This window comes from Anolis sagrei, chromosome 10 (assembly GCF_037176765.1).
Source record: "Anolis sagrei isolate rAnoSag1 chromosome 10, rAnoSag1.mat, whole genome shotgun sequence".
Classification (NCBI taxonomy): Eukaryota; Metazoa; Chordata; class Lepidosauria; order Squamata; family Dactyloidae; genus Anolis; species Anolis sagrei.
The window spans coordinates 36,100,117-36,116,738 of record NC_090030.1 but is presented as its reverse complement, the minus strand read 5'-3'; the positions used below and the strand labels follow the sequence as shown (position 1 = coordinate 36,116,738).

Below are 16,622 nucleotides of genomic sequence, written 5' to 3'. Positions count from 1 at the left end.
TGCACTCCGCACAAGCAACAGAGGCTGACGTTGGTTATGGGCCCAGCACTCAGCTTAAGTGGCTGGGTGGGAAAGGAAAGAGCCTGAGGCTGTTACGAATTGTGGGAGTTGAAGTCCAATACACCTGGAGGGCTGAAGAGGAAGCTTCCTTACACTCCGCACAGACAACAGAGCTTGAAATTGGTTATGGGCCCAGCACTCTGCTTAAGTGGCTTGGTGGGAAAGGAAAGAGCCTGAGGCCGTTAGGAATTGTGGGAGTTGAAGTTCAAGACATCTGGAGGGCCGAAATTGGCCTGTGCCTGCTGTAGAGGAAGCTCCCTTGCACTCTGCACAGACAACAGAGCTTGAAATTGGTTATGGGCCCAGCACTCAGCTTAAATGTCAGGGGGGGGGGGGGAGAGAGAGAGAAAGGGCCTGAGACTATTAGGAATTGTGGGAGTTGAAGTCCAAGACACCTGGAGGGCTGAAACTATCCCATGCCTGGTATAGGAGGTTGCAAAGCAAGGTTTATCAGAAAATGTGAGTTTTATTTGTCGACTCACGTAAGTCTGGAGCTGCTAAAACTTTTAGTATGTTTTGGCCTATCGCTCCTCTGGATTTTACAGTCTAAAGAAAGCAGTCTTTTGGGTGACACCTGAACCTCTTCCTCCAACGTGTGATACCGAAATGCCCTTCCTTTGTTTTGCCTCCTTAATGACCCTCCATTTTTTTCCCTTGCAGTTACAGGGGTCCATTAAGCGGAAGCTGGACGATGAGGGCTCCCTGTCCTCCAACGCCATGCACGATGCCATCTTCCCAAGCGAGCACAAGCGGCTCTGCCTGGAGGACGTCACTCTTTCCATGGGACAAGGGACCAACCCTGTTTCCTGCGCGGATATGCAACACTCTCCGTTCTCTGCCAACCACGGCGTGTCCTCCATGGGAGTGGCGGGGCATGGGATGCTCCTGGAGAACAATCACATGAACGGCAGTGGCATCGGATCTCCGTTTTCAGTGCCGCCGAACAGCGACGTCGCGCAGAAGGGACCGATCGGTGGACATTATGACGAGAAAGGGAGCCATATCCACTCGGTGGACCAGGAGCTGCAAGATCTGTTGGAAGAGCTGACCAAAATGCCCGATCCATCGCCCAATGACTTGGACCTTGAGAAAATCTTGGGAAGCAAATCCGAGGAGCCTCTGGGCAGCCTGGGCCATGCGCAGCCGGCCATAAACAGCACGTCAAAGCCCTCTCCGCAGGCCGCGCTCGTGGACAACCACATGCCCAACAAAGACTTTTCTCCGGGGTGCAACCCAAACAGTGGTGGGTCGCCCCAGATGAGACCTTCTTCAGCCGGAGCAAGTTACCCCGTTCAGCCCCAAAACAAAACGGTGGCTTCGCCCATTTCTTCAAACACTCCGAACAAGAGCCAAGCTCAGCCAATGCTCCCAGTCCCTTTGTCCAACATGACTGGTCCTAACTGGCATGCGCAGCAACTCAAACACTTGGCGGCCAGCAAGCAAGTGCCAACGACCAAGCACCAAGGGCCGAGCTGGCCGACCATCGCTTCGCAAGGCCTCTCCCCTCCGTACCGGCAAGGCTCGTCCCCGCACCACCAGCCGTTCAGCCCTCAAAACGTCATGATGAGCAACAGCAGCATTCAGAGCCCTCAGAACTCGTTGCTCTCCAGCATCACGTCCAACAGCAACCCGTCCAGCGGTCCATCCCCTCCTTTTGGGCCGGAGAAGCTTTCCAGCCCGGTTCTGAACCAGCAGCCGTTCAGCCCCCCCAACCCCATCCTTCCCAACAGCATTCCAAACAAGAGTCCGCAGAACAGCCTGGTCTCGACCAATACGGGTCCCTCGCCACCCTACCGGCCGGAGAAGCTGTCCAGCCCGGCTCTGCATCCGCAGCAGCCCTTCAGCCCCCAGAGCGGCCTCCTCCCCAGCATCGCTCCCGCCAGTAACCCCTCCAACATGCAGAGCTCTCTTTACAAGCCCCAGGCCAAGAACATGAACATGCTCCTGCAGCCGCCCTCCAACGGCATGCAGCCAAGCCTGGGCAGCGACGGCCCTGGGCCGCAGGACCAGTTCTCTTTCAACAACACCAAGCCCCTCTCCCATTTCAGCTCCGACCCCACAACGCCGCAGAAGATGTCCCCCATGAGCACCAACTCTGGGCAACAGTCGCTCATTCACTATCTCCAGCAGCAGCAGCAGCAAGCCGCAACGTCGCAGCAGTCCCAGCAAGTGAACAACAACAGCCAGTTCATCCAGCAGCAGTTGCGGCAACTCATGCAACCCTCTCGCATGCAGCGGCAAGTGCAGCCCGCCCCGTTGCCGTCGCCCGCCCGGCAGGTAAGTGTACGTTGCGCTGCTTCCACACAGGGAGAGGGTGCTCTTAGGACTTTCTTCCTCAACGTATGGCAGTACGGGTATGCGGAAGGTCCTGGCTTGTTCAGTAGACTCTCCTCTACAGTTCCATTTTGGCAGGAAGCCTTAGCATTGAATGGTTGTGTACTTGAAGTGTGAAGTATGGAACCCTGCGCAGACGGTCGGTCAATGTGACTTAAGCAACATATTTGGCAGATACTGGCTTGTTCAGTAGACTCCCCTCTACAGTTCCATTTTGGTGGGAAGCCTTAGCATTGAATGGTTGTGTAGTTAAAGTGTGAAGTATGGAATCCTGCACAGACGGTCGGTCAATGTGACTTAAGCAATGTATGTGGCAGGTACTGGCTTGTTCAGTAGACTCTCCTCTATAGTTCCATTTTGGTGGGAAGCTCTTAGGATTTACTTCTGTCACCCCAAGTGTACATTTTATGCAGATTTGTTTGGGCACACTTCTTTTCTACCCCACGCAACAGGAGAGCAAGACTATGAGTGTTTGCGACCCACCTTTCCCATCCTATTTGGTGACCTCCCTCAAGATGGCATTAGTAGTTGAGGATGAGTTGTGCAAGCGTTTCCTACGAGGGTTGAATGAAAAGTAATACCTCCACCTGTCTTTACGACTCCTTAATTGGTTCCGAAAGTCTCTCTGCACACTTGCTTATCTCTCTTCACTCTGTCTGAGACGGGATCCTCCCTTCTGTTCCCAGCAAGGGAGGTCAGCAAGCTTCCAGGTCTGGATCAATAGCAATACCTTGTCTCTGTTGGGTTAGGGACTGATTGACAGAGTTTGGGGGGCGCGCAGCGGAAGGTTTGCTAGATCAACAGACACTGTACTCCAAAAATAAGGACTCTGCAGTCTTTCAGTTACAAAAGAAACTAAGTTTTACTAAATACACATAAGACACGTCTTAACACAGCGAGCTACAAACAGGAACTAGTGGAAAACCGAGAGTCTCTCTGCACACATGCTTATCTCTCTTCACTCTGGCTGAGACGGGATCCTCCCTTCTGTTCCCAGACAGAACACGCATTATCTCATTTCTCTCAAGGTTACATAGTCACAGCCTCAGTAATAAACATTCAACATAGCATTTCTAATACACAATAGACTCCATCTTGGAAATACATAGAAACACATTTGAAAACACATATATAACTAGATTAATCCTGACATGTAATTCCTCAACATATGGCAGTACTGGTATGCGGCAGATACTGGCTTGTTCAGTAGACTCCCCTCTACAGTTCCATTTTGGTGGGAAGCCTTAGCATTGAATGGTTGTGTAGTTAAAGTGTGAAGTATGGAACCCTGCACAGACGGTCGGTCAGTACGACTTAAGCAATGTATGCGGCAGGTCCTGGCTTGTTCAGTAGACTCTCCTCTACAGTTCCATTTTGGTGGGAAGCCTTAGCATTGAATAGTTGTGTAGTTAAAGTGTGAAGTATGGAACCCTGCACAGACGGTCGGTCAGTACGACTTAAGCAATGTATACAGCAGGTACTGGCTTGTTCAGTAGACTCTCCTCTACAGTTCCATTTTGGTGGGAAGCCTTAGCATTGAATGGGTGTGTAGTTAAAGTGTGAAGTATGGAACCCTGCGCAGACGGTGGGTCAGTACGACTTAAGCAATGTATACAGCAGGTACTGGCTTGTTCAGTAGACTCTCCTCTACAGTTCCATTTTGGTGGGAAGCTCTAAGGACTTACTTCTGTCTCCCCAAGTGTACATTTTATGCAGGCTTGTTTGGGCAGCGAGCTACAAACACAGCGAGCAACAAACAGGCGAGCTACAAACACAGGAACTAGTGGAAAACCGCAAGTCTCTCTGCGCACCTGCTTATCTCTCTTCACTCTGGCTGAGACGGGATCCTCCCTTCTGTTCAGTACTTGTATGCAGCAGGTCCTGGCTTGTTCAGTAGACTCTCCTCTACAGTTCCATTTTGGTGGGAAGCCTTAGCATTGAATGGTTGTGTAGTTAAAGTGTAAAGTATGGAACAGATGATCGGTCAATGCAACTTAAGCAACATATTTGGCAGATACTGGCTTGTTCAGTAGACTCCCCTCTACAGTTCCATTTTGGTGGGAAGCCTTAGCATTGAACAGCATTGAATAGTTGTGTTGTTAAAGTGCGAAGTATGGAACCCAAATATGAACACAGATGGAGTTTGGGGAAAATTGACCTTGAGATTTGGGAGTTGTAGTTCACCTACATCCAGAGAGCACTGTGGACTCAAACAATGATGGATCTGGACCAAACTTGGCACAAATACTCAATATGCCCAAATCTGAACACTGGCAGAATTTGGGGAAGATAGAACTTGGCATTTGGGAGCTGTAGTTGCTGGGATTTATAGTTCACCTACAATCAAAGAGCATTCCGAACTCTACCAACAATGGAATTGGACCAAACTTGGCACACAGAACTCCCATGACCAACCAAAATAATGGAAGGGTTTGGTGGGCATTGACATTGAGTTTGGGAGTTGTAGTTCACCTACCGCCAGAGAGCACTGTGGACTCAAACAATGATGGATCTGGACCAAACTTGGCACAAATACTCAATGTGCCCAAATATGAACACAGATGGAGTTTGGGGGAAATTGACCTTGACATTTGGGAGTTGTAGTTACTGGGATTTATAGTTCACCTCCAATCAAAGAGCATTCCGAACCCCACCAATGATAGAATTGGGCCAAACTTCTCACACAGAATTCCTATAACCCACAGAAAATATTGTGTTTTCTGATGGTCTTTGGTGACCCCTCCGACCCTCCCAGGGTCCCGACCCCCAGGTTGAGACACGCTGCTTTAGAGGAAAGAAAGAGACGTCTTCCCACAAGGGAGAAGTCTCTGATATTGCAATTTCAAAAGTCTGCATAGGTCTTGTTCTCTTTTGGAGTATTCCTCCATGTTCAGTTTGCACTTAGGAGCAGAAGAGCCTTGCGTACTTGCAAGTCCTAAAAGTCCCAGTCTGTTGTGTCAATAGATGTGCGCAACGTCACAGAGACCACAAAGGAGAATTTCCCGTGTCCAGATCCGTTAGGTAAGCTCCCGGTGCCCGGCTGGTTTTCCGAGGGAGGACTTCCAACATTAATTATGCGCTAAACGACAGCTCTGCTCTGGATTTGATATCGCTCGTTAAGCCGCCCCTGAATAACAAGCGAGTAGGCGATGGGGGCATTTCTTTTTTTCGGTGCTTAATGGCTTTTATCACAAAACGTGGATTCCGAGAGCAAACCTCGGAACAACCCGTCGAGACGTAAATGGATTATCACAATTCCAGCATGGCTCACCCAGTTTCCTCTCCGATTGCCGTCGTTTTCTTCCTCGTGAGTGAAGGGTTGGAGCGTCCATTGATTAACGGCGTGGAATAATCAACTAATTAATCATAAGCTGGTGTGGATTTTGTCATGAGGGTTTGGAGACTAATGTCTCTTCGTAAAACTGCCTTCCGAGCAGAGGAAGCGACTGGTGTTCTGCTTCCCAAAAAGAAGCAACAAGCAAATCTTGATCCTGGAAAAGACGCCGATTGAGGGGATTGTTTGGAGACAAGGCATGGGTTGTAATGGGTTGTTGTAGGTTTTTCGGACTATATGGCCATGTTCTAGAGGCATTCTCTCCTGACGTTTTGCCTGCATCTATGGCAAGCATCCTCAGAGGTAGTGAGGTCTGTTGGAACTAGGAAAGTGGGTTTATATATCTGTGGAATCGCTGGAGTGGGGCAAAGAGCTCTTCTCTGCTGGAGCTAGGTGTGAATGTTTCAGCTGACCACCTTCATTAGCATTTGAAGGCCTGGCTGAGCCTGGGGGAATCTTTTGTTGAGAGATGTTAAGCTGTGCTTGGTTGTCAAAGGCTTTCATGGCTGGAATCACTAAGTTCTTGTGGGTTTTTTCGGGTTATATGGCCATGTTCTAGAGGCATTCTCTCCTGACGTTTCGCCTGCATCTATGGCAAGCATCCTCAGAGGTTGTGAGGTCTGTGGGAACTAGGAAAAATGTGTTTATATATCTGTGGAATGACCAGGGTGGGAGAAAGGACTCTTGTCTGCTGGAGCTCGGTGTGAATGTTTCAACTGACCACTTTGATTAGCATTTGATGGCCTGGCAGTGCCTGGAGCAATCTTTTGTTGAGAGGTAATTAGATGTCCCTGCCTGCTTCCTCTCTGTTGTTGTGCTGTTGCCATTTTAGAGTTGTTTAATACTGGTAGCCAGATATTGGTGGTCAGTTGAAACATTCACACCTAGCTCCAGCAGACAAGAGTCCTTTGTCTCACCCTGGTTATTCCAAAGATATATAAACCCATTTTCCTAGTTCCAACAAACCTCACTACCTCTGAGGATGCTTGCCATAGATGCAGGCGAAACGTCAGGAGAGAATGCCTCCAGACCATGGCCGTACAGCCCGAAAAAACCTACAACAACCCAAATGCTTCTTAACTTGTCTACAATGGACAGGCACCTTGCTTGGAGAACTATTTCTTTCTTTAACAAGGAAAACACTTTTTTAACCTCTCCCAGGCTGTCTACTATCTAAGTTTCGCTGATGTGCGTTCTACTACCGGATCCAAACTGCTTCTTGGGCACCAAGTAGACCTACCAGTCAAGGCTTGTAGATTGGGAATGTTTCAACTGACCACCTTGATTAGCACTTGATGGCCTGGCAGTGCCTGGAGCAATCTTTTTTTGAGAGGTGATTAGATGTCCTTGTTTGTTTCCTCTCTGTTGTTGTGCTGTTGTCATTTTTGAGTTTTTTAATACTGGTAGCCAGATTTTGTTCATTTTCATGGTTTCCTCCTTTCTGTTGAAATTGTCCACAAGTCAGACTACACAGAGAAGCTATTGAAATCCACAAGCATGTGGACAATTTCAACAGAAATATACATATATACACACATATATACATGCACACATACATATATACATATACACATACATTCATATACACATATATATATGCACATGTACACACACATATATATACATATACACATGCACATACATATACACATACACACATTCATACACACGTAAATATATGCACAAGCACCACAAATATATATATGTACACACACATACATATACATGCACACATAGATACATATACACATGCACACACAAATATACATATATACACATATATAAACATGCACACACAAATATACATATATATACACATATATACATGCACACACACATATATACATATACACATACATGCATTCATACACACATGTATATATATGCACATGTACACACACACACACATATATATACATATACACATGCACACACAAATATACACACATATACATATACGCATGAACTCATAAATATATACATATACACATGCACACACATATACATATACACATACACACATTCGTACACACGTAAATATATGCACAAGCACACACAAATATATATATGTACACACACATACATATATATGCACACAGATACATATACACATGCACACACAAATATACATACATATACACATATACACATGCACACACAAATATACATATATATATACACATATATGCATGCGCACACACATATATACATATACACATACATGCATTCATACACACATGTATATATATGCACATGTACACACACACACATATATATACATATACACATGCACACACAAATATACACACATATACATATACGCATGAACACATAAATATATACATATACACATGCACACACATAAACATTTACACATACATGCATATATACATACATACAAATATGCATATAAACCCTGGGAAGCGAATGCAACACTTTTGGAAGAAATATAATTTTGGAGTGTGTGAGAGCTATGAGAAGCGGCGTAATGAGCTGGTTGTCTCTCTGGAGTGCTCTCCTTGTGTCCTTGCAAGTTAACCAGCTATTCCCAAGATGCCATCGTGGCTTCTCTTACATTCTTCGTGTCGTGCAAAAGGCAACTTCATCTTGTGTCGCTATCCCATGACTTCTTGGCATGTGGGGAATGTTTTGCATTCATTTCACATCCTTCCTCCAAGGATCCAAGGACAGGAATTCAGGGTTCCTCCCGGTTTCATTTTCGCAGCAGTCCTGTGAAAGGCTCGGCCAAGAGAGCCAGCCGGGTGGAGTGGCCGGAGAGATGGATTCAGGCTCCAAGGGACCACGTTGGATGCCTCACTTTGCCACAGAAACCCCCTCAGTGACCCTGGGCAAGCCATCTCACGTCTCTGCCTTGCTTGGAATGAAGGCAACGGCAACCAGGGAAGTGCTCAGGAATTGGAGGGAGAAGAAGAATCAGACGATGAGAGTTTGAAAGTGCTCACATTTGTAGAGAGACGAAAAGAGACAGAGCACAGACGGTGTTCAGACAGAATAGCTGCTAAAAACGCTTAGCGAATTGGGGGATGCCCTAGCACCTCCTGCATAGGGAATTACCACCAGCTGAAGCGCTCAAGGACCAGGGCTTCCCAGTCTGTCTCAGTGTCCCTAACCCTAACATTTCTAGGGAGACGAAAAGAGACAGAGCACAGACGGTGTTCAGCCAGAATAGCTGCTAAAAACACTGAGCGAATTGGGAGATGCCCTAGCACCTCCTGCATAGGGAATTATCTCCAGCGGGAGCGCTCAAGAACCAGGGCTTCCCAGTCCCTCTCAGTGTCCCTAACCCTAACATTTCTAGAGAGATAAAAAGAGACAGAGCACAGACAGTGTTCAGCCAGAATAGCTGCTAAAAACGCTGAGCGAATTGGGAGATGCCCTAGCACCTCCTGCATAGGGAACTACCTCCAGCTGGAGCGCTCAAGGACCAGGGCTTCCCAGTCTCTCTCAGTGTCCCTAACCCTAACATTTCTAGAGAGATGAAAAGAGACACAGCACAGACGGTGTTCAGCCAGAATAGCTGCTAAAAACACTGAGCGAATTGGGAGATGCCCTAGCACCTCCTGCATTGGGAATTACCTCCAGCGGGAGCGCTCAAGGACCAGGGCTTCCCAGTCTCTCTCAGTGTCCCTAACCCTAACATTTCTAGAGAGATGAAAAGAGACACAGCACAGACGGTGTTCAGCCAGAATAGCTGCTAAAAACGCTGAGCGAATTGGGAGATGCCCTAGCACCTCCTGCATAGGGAACTACCTCCAGCTGGAGCGCTCAAGGACCAGGGCTTCCCAGTCTCTCTCAGTGTCCCTAACCCTAACATTTCTAGAGAGATGAAAAGAGACACAGCACAGACGGTGTTCAGCCAGAATAGCTGCTAAAAACACTGAGCGAATTGGGAGATGCCCTAGCACCTCCTGCATTGGGAATTACCTCCAGCGGGAGCGCTCAAGGACCAGGGCTTCCCAGTCTCTCTCAGTGTCCCTAACCCTAACATTTCTAGAGAGATGAAAAGAGACACAGCACAGACGGTGTTCAGCCAGAATAGCTGCTAAAAACGCTGAGCGAATTGGGAGATGCCCTAGCACCTCCTGCATTGGGAATTACCTCCAGCTGGAGCGCTCAAGGACCAGGGCTTCCCAGTCTCTCTCAGTGTCCCTAACCCTAACATTTCTAGAGAGACGAAAAGGGACACAGCACAGACTGTGTTCAGCCAGAATAACTGCTAAAAATGCTGGACGAATTGGGAGACGCCCTAGCACCTCCTGCATAGGGAATTACCTCCAGCTGGAGCGCTCAAGGACCAGGGCTTCCCAGTCTCTCTCAGTGTCCCTAACTCTAACATTTCTAGGGAGACGAAAAGAGACAGAGTACAGATGGTGTTCAGCCAGAATAGCTGCTAAAAACGCTGAGCGAATTGGGGGACGCCCTAGCACCTCCTGCATAGGGAATTACCTCCAGCTGGTGCGCTCAAGGACCAGGGCTTCCCAGTCTCTCTCAGTGTCTATGTCACAGTTTTTAAGGTTGCCTTTCAGACCATCTTTCAATCTCTTTTCCTGTCCTCCAACATTCTGTGGCCTGTCCAGTGGAGTTGATAGCAAAGGAGCATTGCTTTGTTAGGGATTCCTCGTCTTCGGAAGAGGAAGGGGAGCAGGGAGGTGCTCAGGAATTGGAGGGAGAAGAAGAATCAGACGATGAGGGTTTGAAAGTGCTCACATTTGTAGAGAGACGAAAAGAGACAGAGCACAGACGGTGTTCAGCCAGAATAGCTGCTAAAAAGGCTGAGCGAATTGGGAGACGCCCTAGCACCTCCTGCATAGGGAATTACCTCCAGCTGGAGCACTCAAGGACCAGGGCTTCCCAGTCTCTCTCAGTATCCCTAACCCTAACATTTCTAGAGAGACGAAAAGAGACAGAGCACAGACGGTGTTCAGCCAGAATAGCTGCTAAAAATGCTGAGTGAATTGGGAGACACCCTAGCACCTCCTGCATAGGAATTACCTCCAGCTGGAGCACTCAAGGACCAGGGCTTCCCAGTCTCTCTCAGTGTCCCTAACCCTAACATTTCTAGAGAGACAAAAAGAGACAGAGCACAGACGGTGTTCAGGCAGAATAGCTGCTAAAAACACTGAGCGAATTGGGAGACGCCTTAGCACTTCCTGCATAGGGAATTACCTCCAGCTGGAGCACTCAAGGACCAGAGCGTCCCAGTCTCTCTCAGTGTCCCTAACCCTAACATTTCTAGAGAGACGAAAAGAGACAGAGCACAGACGGTGTTCAGCCAGAATAGCTGCTAAAAACACTGAGTGAATTGGGAGACGCCTTAGCACTTCCTGCATAGGGAATTACCTCCAGCTGGAGCACTCAAGGACCAGAGCGTCCCAGTCTCTCTCAGTGTCCCTAACCCTAACATTTCTAGAGAGACGAAAAGAGACAGAGCACAGACGGTGTTCAGCCAGAATAGCTGCTAAAAACGCTGAGCGAATTGGGAGATGCCCTAGCACCTCCTGCATAGGGAATTACCTCCAGCTGTCCTCCAACATTCTGTGGCCTGTCCAGTTGAGTTTATAGCAAAGTGAGCCCAATATGGCTTTGTAACTATTTTTTCAAGCTTGGCCATTAAAATAGAGGAACAAGTTTCTTCCTGATATTGGTTTTGTTTGATGGGCCCCCATGCACCCTCCCTCCTTCCCTCCCTCCCCCACAATGCTTTTGAATACATTTCAGTCCAATGCTTGCCTTATCCTCCTCCAGGGCTCGGCTTTCGTGAAACGCAAGCCCTCAGTGGGCAGATCAATATCTGTCAATGCGCAACAATAAAGGCATTGAGCATCAGATGAAAAAAGATTAGGCACTATCAGGTCTACCAATTGTCCGGGCAATATGGGATTTTACAACCTGTCTGGAGAGCGGCAGAGATCGAAGATAAAGGTGTTAAGCACAAAAGCACACAGCCAAGGTTGCCCACGGGAATGCAAGCTCATCTCTTTTCTCAAAATGGGATTGAAAGGCCCCAAAGAGAACACACACTCTCCGCCCTCAGCAGCGGCTCCTTTTTCCATCCTCCCCAGTCAGGGACACTGTGCCTCACATCTCATCCATCCGTTTCTCCATTCCACCACTTCATTGGGACGGAGGAGAGGAGAGCAGAGCAAGTGAGTCGGAGACAGTTGTTCCAAAGGACACGAAAACAGAGGAAAGTGGGAACTTCGTGCTGGTTTTGACCTACAAAACCCTATACGATTCCGGCCCAGCGTATCTGTCCGAACGCATCTCCCTTTACGTCCCATCTCGGAGTCTGAGATCCTCTGGGGAGGCCCTGCTCTCGACCCCGCCTCTGTCACAAGTGAGATTGGCGGGGACGAGGAGCAGGGCCTTCTCGGTGGTGGCCCCTCACCTATGGAATTCACTCCCCGGGGAGATCAGATCAGCAACATCCCTCCTTTCATTCAGAAAGAAATTAAAGACGTGGATGTGGGACCAGGCGTTTGGGCACTCTGGCAGATGAATAAGGGACTGTGACGATGGATAGGAATTGGACAATGGTGGAACGCAATATGAACTCTGAGTTGGTGAACGCTGTGTCTGAGATTGGCTATCGATTGTGTGATATATTGTTTTTAAGTGTTTTAATTGTTGACCATTTAATTGCTGGTTTTATATGTTATTGTATTTGTGTAGGCACCAAGATGTGCCTTTTGTAAGCCGCCCTGAGTCCCCCCTCGGGGGTTGAGAAGGGCGGGGTAGAAGCACACAAAATAAATAAATAAATAAACTTCAACAACACAAGATCTTTGGAACGTTTTTGAAGAAAGGGAAGTAAATAAATAAAAATAAATAAATAAAATTTATTTCTACCCCGCCACCATCTCCCCAATGGGGACTCAGAGCGGCTTACATGAGGCCAAGCCCGGACAACATGTTACAGCAAAATAAAACCAGAACATAAACAACAAGCAACATCATCAAAATTACATAGAAAAAAGTATAAACACGGTAACAAAACAACATTCCAATAAACACAATCACAATAACAGTGGGCGGGCCACATGTATTTATTTATTTATTTATTTAGAAGTTTTCTATATTGGCCTTCTCATCTCAACGAGGGTCTCAGGTCGGTTTACAGCATATATGAAAGTACAATAATATATAAGTACAACAAAGTGCAAAGTCATTACATATCAATCCAGTCATAGTCATAGTCATACTCGTAGTCACAGTTCATCACAGTTCAGCAGAAGGAAGGAGGTTCTAGGTTCAATCCTCAAATGCCACATTCCAGAGCCAGGTCTTTAGTAGTTTCCTGAACGTCAGGAGGGAGGGAGCAGATCTTATCTCTAGTGGGAGGGAGCTCCAAAGCCGGGGAGCCACCACTGAGAAGGCCCTGTCCCTCGTCCCCACCAACCGTGATTGCGAGAGTGGTGGGACCGAGAGCAGCCCCCCCCCCCCGACCCCGGAAGATCTCAATAGCTTTGATGGTTCATAGGGGAGAATCCGTTCAGACAGGTAAACTGGACCGGAGTCATTTAGGGCTTTATAGGTCAAAACCAGCACTTTGAATTGTGCACGGAAGCTAATCGGCAGCCAGTGGAGCTGGCGTAACAGAGGAGTCATATGGTCTCTCTACCCCGCTCCTGTTAGCAATCTGGCTGCCGCACGTTAGACTGATTGAAGCTTCTGGGCAGTCTTCAGAGGCAACCCCACGTAGAGAGCGTTGTAGTAGTCTAAACGGGATGTAACCAGAGCGTGGACCACCGTGGCCAAGTCAGACTTTCCAAGGTACTGGCGCAGCTGACGCACAAGTTTTAATTGTGCCAAAGCTCCCCTGACCACTGCCGAGACCTGGGGTTCCAGGCTCAGCGAAGAGTCCAGGATCACTCCCAAGCTGCGAACCTGTGCCTTCAGGGGGAGTACAACCCTGTCAAGCACAGGCTGTAACCCTATGCCTTGTTCGGCCTTACGACTGACCAGGAGTACCTCTGTCTTGTCTGGATTTAGTTTCAATCTGTACAGGATAAAATGATTAAAAACTCTAATGAGATAAAAATAGGAGCAGGTTATTTGCAGGGAGCTCAAGCGTTGAGGTTGAGCAATAGTGTCATGTTGTGCACTGACTCGCCAAAGGCGCAGCAGAAGAGCCGGGTTTTAAGGTCCTTTTTGAACGTTTCAAGTGAAGGGGCTTTCCTGATCTCTCCAGATAATAAGTTCCAGAGTCGGGGAGCCACAGAGGAGAAGGCTCTCTCCCTTGTGCCAACAAGACGAGCTTGTGAGATTGGCAGGGGCGAAAGGAGGGCCTTCCCTGAGGATCGAAGCGCCCGGGTTGGTATGTGGAGAAAGATACGGTCACAAAGGTAGGCAGGTCCCAAACCGTTTAGGGCTTTGTAGGTGATAACCTGCACCTTGAATTGGGCCGGGAAAATAAATGGCAGCCAGCGGAGCTCCTTAAACATGGGGGTCAACCACTCCCTATAACTAGCCCCAGTCATTAATCTGGCTGCCGAACGTTGGACAAGTTGTAGTTTCTGGGCCGTCTTCAAGAGTAGCGCTACGTAGAGTGCATTACAGTAATCCAGTCTAGAAGTAACTAAGGCGTGGACCACCATGGTCAAGTCAGACTTCACGAGGTAAGGTCGCACAAGTTTTAACTGTGCGAAGGCCCTCCCGGCCACCGCTGACACCTGAGCATCAAGCAACAGTGCTGAGTCCAGGAGGACCCCCAAACCACAGACCTGTGACTTCAGGGGGAGTGTAACCCCATCCAGCACAGGTTGCCACCCTATACCCCGATTCGGTTTACGATTGAGCAGGAGGACCTCTGTCTTGTCGGGATTGATCTTCAGCTTGTTCGTCCTCATCCAAACGAGGACGAACAAGCTGAAGATCAATCCCGACAAGCACTCAGGCACTCGTCCAGCACTCGTCAGATGGGCGACTGACCTGGAGGACCTCTGTCTTGTCAGGATTGATCCTCAGCTTGTTCCTCCTCATCCAGATCGTCACAGCGGCCAGGCACTGGTCCAGTATCCTCAGGGCTTCCTTGGAAACTGGTGGAAAAGAGTAGTGGAGTTGGGTGTTATCTGCGTAGAGGTGGCACCGCACTCCAAAACTCCAGACGACCCCAAGCTACGGACCTATGCCCTCAGGGGGAGTGTAACCCCGTCGAGCACATCACCTCGGTCAGCCCCGTGACTGACCAGGAGGACCTCTGCCTTGTCTGGATTAAGTTTCAACCTGTTAACCCTCGTCCAGTCCACCACAGCTGTCAGTCACTGGTTCAAGGTCTGGGAGTCTTCCTTGGAAATGAGTGGTAGAGTTGGGTGTCATCTGCGTAGAGATGGCACCCAACTCTAAAACTCCGGATAACCTCACCCAGTGGTTTCATGTAGATATTAGAAAGGATGACATGTGTCTTGGCGTGTTTTATGACAGGTTAGCAAGTCAGGTTTAGCATGTCCTGTGTATGTGGATGAGAGCTGGCTGGAGGAAAGGTACAATCCAAAGATCCTTGGAGGGTGCCGGGGATTTCTCTGGCTCCGGCTGCATGTCTGAGGCTTCTTGTTGTTGTTTTGTTTTGTCCTCCCTTTTTTGGCTTCCTTCACAACCCCAGCGGAGGGGAGAAGCCTGCCTGGAATTCCAAAGCCTCCTTGTTGCGATGGCACAATGGCTGAAGATTAGCCTTGGAGGGGGGGGAGGAGGGAAGCCAAAGCCGAAAGCCCTTCAGCTAATTAAGTGCCTTTGGAGCCAGACAAATGAAAAGAGGCTGCGGGTGAATGGATGGAAGCGCAAGGAAGCAGCAAGTCTGGCCCCAGAGGTTGACCTGCCCCCCACCCAATGGGGAAAGAGGGCCTCGGATGATCATTTCGGCTCTGGTGTGAGTGTTCCCGCAACCAAAACTAATTCACAGTCGCCCCGGCTCATCTCTTTGAGAAATATCAAAGGGGAACTTTCATTAAATAGTTACAGATTCCCTCCCGAATTCCTCCGCCCAACTCCTCCTTGGCCTTTGCACGCTCTTCCAGGCACATTCGGTTCGGGCAGGAGGTGTCAAGAGCTGGAAACGGAGGTGAACATTCGACCATTTTCAGGCGCTGGGACACTGTAACGTCTTTCTTTTGCCACTGCCGTCCATGAAACTATTGCAAAAAACAGATTGCTTTTGAAGATTATCCAAACTTTTTTGATTTTGTATTTTTGCACAGAATTTTTTTAAAAAATTCATTTGCAAGCTAAATGGCCAAGGTAGAGAAATCCTTACTATTTGGTTGCGGCATCCACGTAGTCCACCACCACCTCGTCCTCCACCTCCTCCTCCACCACCACCTCCTCCTCCTCCTCCTCCACCTCCTCCTCCACCACCTCCACCTCCACCACCACCTCCTCCACCTCCTCCTCCTCCACCACCACCTGCTCCTCCTCATCCACCTCCACCTCCTCCTCCACCTCCTCCTCCACCACCATCTCCTCCTCCACCTCGTCCACCTCCTCCTCCACCACCACCTCCACCTCCTCCTCCTCCACCACCACCTCCACCACCTCCACCTCCACTACCACCTAACTTGAAACAGGCTGTGGTTCGCCCACTCCTCAAGAAGGCTTCCCTTGACTCCACGGTGCTGAGTAACTACAGGCCAATTTCCAACCTCCCTTTTTTGGGTAAGGTGCTGGAGCGGGTGGTCGCCTCCCAGCTCCAGAGCTTCCTAGATGATACCAACTACCTAGATCGGTCACAATCTGGTTTCAGGCCTGGTCATGGCACCGAGACGGCTTTGGTCGCCTTGGTGGATGACCTCCGCAGAGAGCTGGACAGGGGGAGTGTGACTCTGTTGGTTCTCTTGGACATCTCAGCGGCTTTCGATACCATCGACCATGGTATCCTTCT

The 16,622-nt window shown here is 48.8% G+C and overlaps 1 protein-coding gene across 1 annotated transcript in view; it reads left to right on the top strand.

The window, feature by feature from the left end:
- MAMLD1 (mastermind like domain containing 1) overlaps positions 1-16,622 on the top strand; it is a 184,222-nt gene that overhangs the window by 115,353 nt on the left and 52,247 nt on the right. The window contains exon 2 of the mRNA XM_060756494.2: positions 721-2,337. Coding sequence (XP_060612477.2) covers positions 721-2,337 — 1,617 coding nt within the window. The remainder of the gene's footprint in view (positions 1-720; positions 2,338-16,622) is intronic.